The following is a 12,006-nucleotide window of genomic DNA, read 5'->3' as shown; positions in this document are numbered from 1 at the left end:
TTTTTGGTTAGTTTAGTCGATTCTTTAGGCATTCGGCTTTTGTTGATTAGATTAGAAACTCAACTGGTTCATCAATGTTTCAGTCAAATTGGCTGGTCCATCTATTTTTTTCAATCATGATTTTCAGTTACATCATTATAATGACAGTTAATGAGAAAAAAAAAACACGTGGATCAAAAATAAGAGGAAATACAGGGATGTTAATTTAATAATTGAAAAGTTAAAATTGGTATACTGATGGGAAAAATCTTAATAAATTAAAAAAAAAATACATTTGGATCATGAAAAATTAGATTAATATTACTTAATTCTTATAAAGATAAATAATCTCTCCAACTCGAGGGAATTAGTCTTTGACTTTCAACTAGGAATATCGTTGGAACAATTTTCAAAAACAAAAATTCATTCTTTTGTGCATAAAGCGTGAGATTAAGAGACTAATTATTTCAATATTTCAAAAGAGAAAAAAATTATAAATTAATCTTAAAAAAAAAATCGAAAGAAGCGGTGCAGGGAGGGCGAGCGCCACCTCAGCTTCGTGGTTTCCTTGCACACAACACAAACTTTACCAAAACAAAATAAATAAAATAAATAAATAAAAATAGAAAACGCACACCATTTTCGATTCCATTGCATTTCTCCGTTCCCTTCCATTCCATTGTTCTGCTCAGTTCTCTCTCTCTCTCTCTAGGGCTAAGCCATTCATCAACGGAGCCATGAACATCTTCAGGCTCGCCGGTGACATGACCCATCTTCTCAGCATTCTCGTTCTCCTCCTCAAAATCTACGCTACCAAATCATGTTCAGGTCAGTCCTCTCACTCCGGTTTGGTTCACGGTAAATTGCAAAATTGGGGGAAATTTTGATTAAACCTTTTTATTAAAAATAAAATAAAATCGAATTGTTCTTTTTTAAAATTTATTTATTTTTTATTTTTGAGTGTTACTGTATCAGTCGCATTCCTTCGGTAAACAGAAATTGATGAATAATTAGCGATGACTTGTTAGTTATTTATTTGATTCCATTGGTTCCCTGATTTAATGGAACTGTTTATTAAAAAAGAAATAAAAAAAATTGGGGTTGATTTTATGATTCCAGGGATTTCTCGTAAGACTCAAGAGCTATATGCAATGGTGTTTGTGACACGTTATTTGGACCTGTTCACGGACTTCATCTCCGTTTACAACACCACCATGAAGCTGGTGTTCATTGCGAGTTCCTTGGCCGTTGTGTGGTACATGCGTGTTCACCCTATGGTCAGGAGAAGTTATGATAGGGAACTCGACACGTTTCGCCATTATTTTCTTGTTGGGGCTAGCTTTGCTTTGGCACTTGTCTTGCATGAGAAGTTCACCTTTCAAGAGGTCTCGTGCTTTTTAACTCCCCATCTTTTATATATTCTATTCTTAGTAGTAAGCTTGATATGTTATTTTCTTATTATTCATAATTTACATTGTGAATGATTTCTCTACGCAGGGTTTTTCTTGCATTGATTGGCTTTTTTGGTTGTATACATTATCCTATTATTTGTTCTGCTTTTCCTACTTTGAATATGCTTTAATCTATTCGCTATGTATGTTACGTTTTTTCTCTCTGCGATCAAATGCGAATGTGAGTAAATCTTCACGAATTTCCTTCGCTTTTGAAATTGAAATGGTTATTTTTCAATTGAAATTTAAAAAATGTGATTTGGGTGTTGACAAATTAGCTTTGCCTTTGATTTGAATGGTAACTTTACACTGTGAAAATGGATTACCGAGAGATGGTTCATTGGACGCTATATTCTTTATGAGTGAGGGATTATTACCATTATGGCCTAACTTTAGAACAGCTAGTGGCAGATTGATCCTTGCATGTTCCAGTGCTTACCATTAAATTATATAATATTGCTTGAATCCTTGGAAACCATTTCTATATATCCAAATCTCCCAAACTCCAGTACACACTGAGAATCAGTTTGGGTTTTGATTTTAGTCCTTCCCTTCCTTCATTTGCCTTCAGATAGATTCTTGAAAATTTTGTATATTTGTGCTTGCAAAGCTTCATTAGATTATATTCAACCAAAGTTTTCAACATTTCATTGAAGACTGAATGTATTTCCAAACTTCTCGGAAATGTAGTGAAATTTTTTTACCCTTTATGTTTTCTGGCTGGAAAATCATTTCTTGATGTTGCTCTTAGAAAAACAAGAGCTCAAAGAAAAGAAAACTTTGATCTACAAAGTTTTTAAGTTTTTTTCATGTGGAATCTCCATGAGATTGATCAGTGATTACAGTTTGGTTGGATGTCAATTGTGTACGATATTTACTGTATCACTTCTAGACAAAGTGAATGAGTAACTTTCAAGTAAGATTTATGTGGTCCATATGATGCAATATAGTTCTTAAACTAATGAACAATGTTTGCTGGGTGAATGTATTTTTATTGTTATTGTTCTCGTAACTTTTAAAATACTTTTCTTGGTGATTGTATGAGTATCAATAGATTCTATGAGGGGGATCAGTGTCATGTTGCCTTTTGGACCAGTGTGATGCTAAGGATTGTTGTTCTTCCTTATCTATTTTATCTCCTGCTTTGTCATACATATGACTTGTGTCCTATAGAGCCTCCATACATCATTTCATAGCTGAAATTTTTTAAAGTCTCAAGTTATGAGAACCTGTTGTCATTTGACCATAGAAATTGGCTTTTTTTCTGCTGCTCGTAATATCATTTTTGATAGTTGTATTTACCTACAGAAGTTCAGTGCTCTATGTCATACCTCTTTTGCCTTACTGGAATGAAAATGTGTCAATTTTTTTAAAATAAAGTTATGAAGCTATTGTGGCATGATGATCCTGTAAGTTTGTAACATTTAGTTGTTACTTTATCTATTAATCCATCTCTTGCTATGAAATCTGTTTTTTGGTTGCTTCCTGATTGGCTATGTAACGTAGTCAGGTTCTGAGTACAATTTAGATTCTTAAGTGGAAATATAAATTTGATTTAGGGACCCATGTGGTAGCATGCTTGAAAGGGTTGCCAAGCTTCTTGCATTTTTAAGCTAACACTTGGAGAAAAAGATACTCTGTTGATAGTTTAAAAAATTCAACACTTACATGTGACCTTATGGCTCTGATACATGATTAACTGGGAAGAGAAACCATAAAATGTTAAGGTAGGCCGCTTATGTGTGATAAAACTTCTGGGGACATTATCTACTTCCTTGTGGAATCTGCTGCATGTGTGATGGAACCCAGAAAAATGAATACAAACCACTGACATATTTCTATAAATGCAATTGTTCGGAGGAGACAAGCTCCTTTACAATACTGATAACAGCAAGAAACAGAGCCTCAACACTCTGAATACAGACTCAAACAGCAACAGAAATACAAGATAGTAATTAAATGACACTGCAAGAAAGATAAACTCAAAAGACCTCAACTCACCCTAAAAGCCAACATACCTAGGCTTCAAGAGATCCCTAGAGATCCTTTACCAAAACCTCACTCCAATTTCTCTGAATACATGCCTCCAGAAACCTCACCCTAAATATCTATATATACTAATCCTAACTAATGATAACTAATGGGCTTGGATATTTATTGAAGGCCCATCAATGTGTAACTGGTCTTTCCTTCTTACTTTTTTCTGGTAAATATTGCATAAGTTACATCAAACCTGTCGCTTGGTTTCAATTGTCTTTTTGTCCAAAATAAACTGCTTGTGAGCTTGTACATATTGATTGTCAATATGGATTCTTGTGTGCATTACATGTTAGCTTTATGATAATTCTGTTACACATTCTAACATCATGAATATGCATGGTGACTTTATATGAATCTATTGCAGATTTTCTGGGCATTTTCAATATACTTGGAGGCAGTGGCAATACTGCCCCAGTTGGTTTTGTTGCAACGAAGTGGAAATGTTGACAATTTGACTGGTCAATATGTATTCTTTCTTGGGTATGTACGCTTCTGTTGAGTTGATTTCTCTTTTAATATCTACCTTGATGTTTTGGTTGCTTATACTATGAACATCCACCTTTATGCTGGGCGTTAGCAGATAGTCCTTTCTTAGATATTGAGAAGTCTTCTAGTGACAGTGGCATACCTAAAGAATCAAACTTGCTACCTTAGAATAGCTAGCTAAGAAATTGAATCCCTTCAAATAGATGTGTTATAGATTATACCTCTACTTGATATGTACATGGTTGTCACAACTTTTTTGGATGTTACCTGATTTGCATGTCCTGTTTATTGGGCCAAATTAGCACTTTTTTGCTTATGTGTTTCCTATCTAGTCTCCAGTGTTGATGCTTGCATAATTACTTGAGCAGTTAGCTGTAGAAGTTGTACAGGTTTGTCAGTTTGAACTTTGAACTAGTCTTATAATGTACTAATTATTCTTAAACTGCAGTGCATATCGTGCATTTTACATTCTGAACTGGATATACCGCTACCTGACTGAACCGCGCTTTACTCGATGGATAGGTAATAAATGCTGAAAATAAGAACTACTTTTGAAACTAGATGTCTACTCTAGTAATATTCTGACTACTTTCTTGTTTTTACAGCTTGCATCTCAGGTGTCGTTCAGACAGCTTTGTATGCAGATTTCTTCTACTATTACTTCATCAGGTAACGATATTTATCTGATAATTTCATCATGTTTTTACCATGCTGGTATAACAAGGCGGTAATATCAGGAATTTTGTTTTGCAGCTGGAAGAACAATTCAAAACTAAAGTTGCCTGCTTGAATTATCTCAAGGTTGTTTTGGAATTTGGACCCTTGTGAGATGAGTCACTGCTGGATTTTTCAGAGCGTGGTTTGGATGATGTTTAGTTTAGAGAAAGACGAGATAAGGCCAAGTCCGCCCCCTACTCATGAGTGGGGTAAATGGGATTTTCTTTTTCTTTTATTTTGTACGAGGGTAAATGGGTTTTAACTTCTGATGATATAACCGTCTCGTAGCAATTCAAGATTAGGTTAAATGCAAATGTCATATGTGATTATATGTTTTGTAGATTCACGTCTCCATTGCATATTATTGTACAGTTTGTAGTGTAATGTAGCTGATTTTTGGTTATGATAAGAATGATTCCTGGCTTAGGTATGATTACACTGTAAAAATTATACAATATCTTCTTTTTACGGAGGTAGCAAAATGAAAATTTTCAGTCAGAATATTCGTTTACGTGATTGTTCTATCGATATTCTATTCTTTCAAATGATGTTGATTGTTTTGACCATGAACGAGAAATTCTTAGGTAGATATTATTTGGGTTCGTTTTTTTTTTTTCAAGTTAATGTAGATCAGTTATTTACATTGAACTCAAAAGTTTTGATGTGGAAATTTAGGTATTTTTTTAATTTTAATTTATTTCAAGATTATAATAGTCTTTCTCATTATAATTTTTTAATTTTTCAATCTAAAACGATGTTATTTTGAGAGTAAATATAGATATATTATTTACATTGACTTTAGAAATATTAAAGCCATATTATTTACCACATAATTATCAACAGCGGCCTACCTTAAGCGAATTTTATCTGTAATGTACCAGTATTTCTTGCTCGAAATTACATAAGCAATTGCAAAGATTAAAAAAGAAGTATCAAGTTGCACTTCATTCAATAGTTTTATTATTATTATCAATTGTTTTACTTTATACAATAATTGATATGTGTAAATTTGGTGGCTTATATTTTTATATAAATAATTAAATAAAGCGCTTAAAGGATGATGTGTTATGCAATACCTTTTTTAAGAATTTCTCTTAAACTAAATCCCTTTTTGAACGTTGGGAACAACAAATGTTAGGAATCACTTAATTTATAATTGAAATATTGTGCTTTGGAAAGTTATAAAATAGGGTTTAATTTAATTTTGAAACTCTTTAAATTTAAGTTCGTGCGAATTTATAAAGAGATAGGATTCTTTGACAGCAGTGTCAAATTTAAAGTTTAACACCTCATCTAAGAGTTATTAGATCAAAAAAAAATCAACAACTCTAATTTATAAGCATGTAACACCATTATTTTTTTTTATCTAACGACTATCAGATGAGGTGTCAAACTTTAAATTTGACACCGATGTCAAAGGATCCTAGCCCATTTATAAAATTGCCTTCAATATTTTGCCTACGTAATAGTGAGGGATTTGAGTAGGTTATACTAGGTTATATGTTTAACTCCCACGTATCCAAAAAAAAAGTACAGTATAGCCGTATGGCATAAAGTTGGAGTGTTGGACAGCCAAGGATTGCTTCTTTGTTATGGGAAGATTATGGTTATTGGTCTTGTTCTTGACTATAAATACAGAGCCACATTAAGTGGAGGCGATACCTTGCCCTAATTTATTTTATAAAACGTGGCTAAATAACCTATCATATTTTAGTAATTGGATTCTCCTTATCCCTAGCTGAGTTGGAAAGCTGACTCTGTCACTGTATATATATGAAAAGGTATTATCCGTGCTAGGTAGGGATAATTAAGATAATATTTAGACAATAGACGATGGAGTAACATAAAACAAAATACGATGTTTTTTAACTTCTAAAAGTTCAGAAACAAAAGAGACATTGAGAATGTGCTAAAATTTCATCTCTTTCAGTAATTTTGTCACTTATAGATGCACCAAAGGTTATAAACCTAAATCATATTAACAAATACTTTATTTTAAATTAAAACAGTCATCACCTACAAGCAAAATATATTATATTTTTAAAGAGAAATAATAAAACTATTCATGTCTTCACCCAAATTTAAATTTTCAAAAGAATGGGTTACGTATATGATAAAAGGCTATGATTAAGTAATTTAAAGATTAGTGCTTATCACATCAATTCCTCTAAAAAAAATAAAACTTGAATTTAAGTACAATATAAGTTTTAGGAAGATTTGGCTGCATTTAAAATGTTAATGAAGGAGCACCGTTAAATTACACTGTCGACGCAAAAAGGCAAATTTTTGAACTAATCTATAAAAAAAATTCATTAAATTGCGTTTGGGATCATTAAATTATACAAATGTAATTGTCAGTAATTAAGGATGTGAACAAATTAGATCAGGACCTATTACAGAACAAGTTAAATTAATTGTTTTAGAAAATATTTAATAAAAATATTGTGTTTCAATTCAGGTCAAAAAACAAATATAGATTGACCTATATAAATAAATATTTTATTATTATTCATTATGATGTCTTGAAATCATATACTAATTAGCCTATTTAAAAGTTTGAATTCTTGATCTATTTAAAGACCTAAGTCCATTAGTTTTTGTAAATATCCATCAGCGAATTTAAAAATAAGCATATTATCCTATTTAATTCTGTTTTATTTAAAGGTTTCTTGCAAAGTAGATCATTAAATAGACTTTCATGTTAAGCTAAATTTTTAAAAAGGTTAGGCAAAACTCAACCATTATGTTTAAAACAAAGTATATTAATTTCTAGCTGATCAGAATCATTTTTATCTAGACTGACCATGTTGATCTTCCTCTACACATGTGATTCGATGCAGCATTAGCTCTTTGGACTACATGGAACAAGGTGGGGGGTGTACGTGCAAAACACTCTCATGCTCAAGTCAGATTTTATATAAGCAGATTTTTCATGTAGAAGAAGATATGTACTTTATGTTTAGCATATTCATATTTATAGTGAAGAGATGACCAGCTTTGGGAGATGTCCCTCCAAGTTACCTGCAAGTGGTAAGGCAACAAACTATTTTCATTGGTCCTTGTTGTGGGTGGCTTGAGATAAGATTTTTCCAAAAGTATCTCATCAGTGGAGTTTTGCAGAAGCGACATGACTGAAGCAACCTTTGTTGACTGAAGCAACCTTTGTTGACTGAAGTCCTTTTTTCATGACGAAGGCTTTAAATGTGGGCTTTCTTCATGGTAAAGGCTTCACAAGCGGGCTTTAATATATTAATTCTATATCAGAAGTCCCTCAGCTCGTTATTTTATGCTGACAGCATGAGTAGTGAGATGTATAAGTCCTCAAGATAAACTATATGTTTGTCAACCTTATTTTGTACTATGGTATCTATTTTTCTAGTACTTTAGAGTTCCACAAAAAATATTTGTGCCCTGCATATTATATATACATTTCGCAATTCATATATTTGTCCACATTTCTACTTTACATGCTTTTGCTTCATTTTAGGGAATCCTTTTGTTTTTGAGATGCTCTGTTGTTTTTGTGAGATGACTTGTTGCTTTAGTATTCAAATTCTTGAATGCATTTCTTTGTCTCAAGGTTCACACCTTAGGGTGGAGTTCAATTCTTCATTCTTGGATGCCCAAGGCTCACGCCTTAGGTACTAATCTAGGGTTCAGACCCTATATTAACATTCAATTCTTCACACTTGGAGTTCAATTCTTTACACTTGTAGGCCTAAGTTTCATGCCTTAGGTACTAATTCAATTCTTCATTTCTTTGTGGGGTTCTGGCTCAAGTTCATTTTTTTTCCGGGGGATGTCTTTTAGTACTTTGTTCTTGTAGGAAAATTTTAACTTTTTGATGTCGACATCCTGCACATTAATTATGTGACATACAATCTCGCAAGGGATATAATCAAGTTTTGATTGAAGTATTCATAAAAAGTCATAATAACTTCCGTTAATATTCTATCCCGCTGCCTTCACAATGAAAATTCATAGAGATATTCAACGATAACAAGTTATATTTTCAGGCTTGTTAATCAATTGAAAGTAATAATGAAACTTAATAAAGCTTATGCATTCAAATTTCTAGCCGGTGTTGAAATACATTTCGCAGGACTGCATATGATTCCTTCGTTATAACACCATCCCATTATATTGCTATAATTTTCACCCGGCATTAAATGAGATCATCAGTTGAAGGAACTATTTTCACCTTTGAAGTAATTCACTACTTACGTAATAAATGCTCAATTTTGCTATAAATAATTTAAATTCTAGTTGTCATATTTTTCATGATGTCTTCAATGAACTTCATTTCTGTCTGCTGCTAATTGATCCCGCACTTTCCACGGGTAGGATCCGTTTGAATGACTTTTTTTTCTTCAAAAGTTGCTTTTTTTAAGAGGGAAAAGCACTCCTCGAACAAAGTTTATTTGGATGTCTGCTTTTAAAAAAATAAAAGTCGTAAAAAAAGTCAAAAACTTACTTTTTTTCAAAAGCTAAAAATTTTAACTTCTAAAAAAAAAAAAAGTCAAAAATCAAATTTTTTTTCAAAAATCAAATATTTTTTAAATATCTAAGTAGCTATAACTTTTATAAAAGTACTTTTTAAATAAGGAAGTCATAAAAAGAACTTTTTTTACAAGTCAATACAAAACGAGCCTCAGCCCGTTTGTTTCACCTTTTAAAAAAAAAAAAATTATCTATTCCTTACTTTAAAAGTACTTTTTACAAAAGTTAAAGCTATTTATATTTTTATAAAAATATTTAGTTTTTAAAAAAAAATATTTGACTTTTGACTTATTCCTTTTGTAGAAGTTAAAAATTTTAACTTTTAAAAAAAAGTAAATTTTTGACTTTTTTGTGACTTCCGTTTTTTTTAAAAGTAGACATCTAAACGAACTAAAAATGAGAAGTGTTTTTTTTCAGAAAAAAATCAACTTTTGAAGAGAAAAAAAAAATCCATCCAAACGAGTTAACGAGCTGACATCCTGCTTCAGTGCTTCTGCTTCTTGGGGTATGAATTCTGTGGCATACCTTTTGACTTATTTAGATAAACGTATGTGGTTTACCTTAGGTCAATGGTTTCGAAAATCGACTTTGTACTTTGTCTACATGGCATTGAACCATATGCTCCATAAGATCATATTACCTGAAGAACAGGTCATTTGGAGTTAACAAAGTAGGACTCAAGACTGGGCAGTGCCACACCCTAATGTCAATTCAATTCACTGTCTCCCAAGAGAGATGATGATATCCTTGGGATAACAAGGACGTAACTAAAAAGATACTATATACTTATCTTGGATAATCTCGCCCCGTAATGTCTTATAAAATATCGAGGAAAAAAGGTTCATTGTAAAAGTCCTTTGTTCACGAAAGTGTTATTGCTTTCAATCTGGTTGGGCTTTCGAATGAAGATTGGAATTTCGAGGTCCAAACTAAATGCACACAAAACATAGTAGTTCGATTTTACCCAAGGTGTATCTCATCCCGTATAATATGTCAACCTCATAAGTATATCAAGGCATTTACTTCAACATGTCATTCCACTATATTAATACTCTTGGATATAATGTAAGGCTGGCACAATAACTTGGTAGCATAATACCATTTGCAGAAATAAACAAACAAACTGATACAACCAAAAAGGGGTTTGTAACTGAATAAAAGACCCCAAACCCTCATTAATTGGAACATAAAAGATATTATTCTATAGAAAAGATCAATTTAACTCTGCTAGAATAAAGAGTTTAGAATAAAAAGTAACATACCTTAATTATTGATTGATGAGAAGAACAAAGAGAGTAGTTTCTAATAAATTAATAATTTGTCAAGGACATGCATGTGTTTGTATCATAATATCCACGATTGATCTAAACCTTGAGCAAACCATGATGGGTAGAAGCCCGTTTGTTTCTGGCATTGTGGTAGTAAACAAGCATCTTGTCTCTAGGGGGCAAACTGTCCTTGATCACAGGGTGGCTGAGAAAATTGGTCATCCATGCAGTGGTGGCTGAATACTTCAATGGGTCTATTATTTGAATTGATCCAACTTCCTCCCAAACAGGAAGCCAGTAAGATATCCATCCAAGTGCAATATCAAGGTACCCAATATTGTCCCCACCGAAGAATTTTTTCCCCTTAATCTCTTCTTCTATCTTATCCATTACTTCTCTGGCTTCCTTCAGTGACTTTTCCCGTTCATCCCCGATGGTACACATTGCAACCCATACAACCTTCCCAAGCTATTACATATGTATATACAAAGCAAGCGAAAAACAAGTTATTCAAAGTGTGAGGTTTTGTATAAAAAATCACATTGGAAGCCTCTCTGTTTTATCAGAGCCAGGTTTCAAAGTGAACCTGGAATAATCAACCTAGTATTTACTCAATAAATGATAGTAAAACAGAAAAACAATTTCGTTTAAATTTCTAAAAATTAGAAAAATGAAAGACATTCTCAATTTCTATTAAAGCAAAGTTAAAACATTAAAAAATAAATAAAAATAAAGAATGGAACACACTATGCAATATGCTTTTAAAAAGATTTATCTCCTCAATTGGAATCCACAAGTATGTTTTGAAAAAAATAAAAACAGAGAGGACGAATAAGAAAAGTAAAGGGGATTAGATTAATGTATTATTACCTTTTGTTCAGCAGAAATAGCCCAAAAGCGAGCAATAGCTCTTTGATAAGGATGTTGAGGTAACAATGGATATTGCTTCCATGTTTCATCAATGTATTCGAGGATGATGAATGATTCAGCTATCGCTTTTTGATCATGGACAAGAACCGGAACCTTCTTAGAAACCGGGTTCAACTCCAGAAGAAGACTGCTCTTGTTGGTGATATCTTCTTCTACATACTCATACTCAACACCCTTGAGTTTCAAGGCCCACTCAACCCTTTTACCATATGGACTTACCCAAAAGCTTAACAGCTTCACATCTTGGCTTCCCATGATTTTGTTTCAGAAGTTTATTTCCTTCGTTTCTTCAATGTGTCTGTTTTATTAGTGTGTTTGTCGGTTCTCCTCGTAACTACACAAAACTATAAAAATGTCATTGTCTAGACTCTGGACACCTGTTGGAAATGCGATAACACACGAATCGAAAACGGAAAAGAAAAAAGATAGAATAAATATAGCGATTTATTCTGATTCATCCAATTTAGACTACGTTCAGCTTGTCTGTACTATATTCACTTCACCGTCACTCACTCATTACAAGTTTCTAAGTTTACAAAATATAATAAGATTATAAAACTCTAACAGCAGCTATGAATCCAAGCTCAAACTACTAAGAAAATTACAATAAAATAGAGACCTGCAGTAGTACCTAG

At 32.5% G+C, this 12,006-nt stretch overlaps 2 protein-coding genes across 2 annotated transcripts; one reads left to right on the top strand and one right to left on the bottom strand.

Moving 5' to 3' along the window:
* The first annotated feature begins 602 nt into the window (after nt 1-602).
* Nucleotides 603-5,099, top strand: LOC133308319 (ER lumen protein-retaining receptor A-like). The gene is made up of 6 exons (XM_061508930.1): nt 603-807; nt 1,099-1,364; nt 3,835-3,950; nt 4,405-4,478; nt 4,562-4,625; nt 4,710-5,099. The coding sequence occupies exons 1-6, from the start codon at nt 717-719 to the stop codon at nt 4,744-4,746; spliced, it is 648 nt and encodes a 215-aa protein (XP_061364914.1). The 5' UTR covers nt 603-716; the 3' UTR covers nt 4,747-5,099.
* A 5,248-nt stretch (nt 5,100-10,347) lies between these two features.
* Nucleotides 10,348-11,630, bottom strand: LOC133308317 (glutathione transferase GST 23-like). The gene is made up of 2 exons (XM_061508928.1): nt 11,312-11,630; nt 10,348-10,909 (listed from the first exon to the last, which is right to left on the bottom strand). Exons 1-2 carry the CDS (start codon nt 11,624-11,626, stop codon nt 10,538-10,540), a joined length of 687 nt encoding a protein of 228 aa, XP_061364912.1. The 5' UTR covers nt 11,627-11,630; the 3' UTR covers nt 10,348-10,537.
* Between the last annotated feature and the right edge of the window lie 376 nt (nt 11,631-12,006).

The sequence above is a fragment of the Gastrolobium bilobum genome, unplaced genomic scaffold (genome assembly GCF_033153095.1).
Source record: "Gastrolobium bilobum isolate Gb01-03AN ecotype WA unplaced genomic scaffold, APGP_CSIRO_Gbil_v1 utg23824, whole genome shotgun sequence".
NCBI lineage: Eukaryota > Viridiplantae > Streptophyta > Magnoliopsida > Fabales > Fabaceae > Gastrolobium > Gastrolobium bilobum.
This window is presented reverse-complemented; position numbering and strand designations above follow the sequence as displayed.

What these genes read in the sequence shown, in the direction of transcription:
- LOC133308319 (XM_061508930.1), top strand. Translation starts at nt 717, where the DNA reads ATGAACATCTTCAGGCTCGCCGGTGACATGACCCATCTTCTCAGCATT. An exon ending in CGCTACCAAATCATGTTCAG is followed by an intron (nt 808 to 1,098) that starts GTCAGTCCTCTC and finishes TTATGATTCCAG; the next exon opens with GGATTTCTCGTAAGACTCAA. An exon ending in GCGCTTTACTCGATGGATAG is followed by an intron (nt 4,479 to 4,561) that starts GTAATAAATGCT and finishes TTGTTTTTACAG; the next exon opens with CTTGCATCTCAGGTGTCGTT.
- LOC133308317 (XM_061508928.1), bottom strand. Translation starts at nt 11,626, where the DNA reads ATGGGAAGCCAAGATGTGAAGCTGTTAAGCTTTTGGGTAAGTCCATAT. An exon ending in CTATTTCTGCTGAACAAAAG is followed by an intron (nt 10,910 to 11,311) that starts GTAATAATACAT and finishes CATATGTAATAG; the next exon opens with CTTGGGAAGGTTGTATGGGT.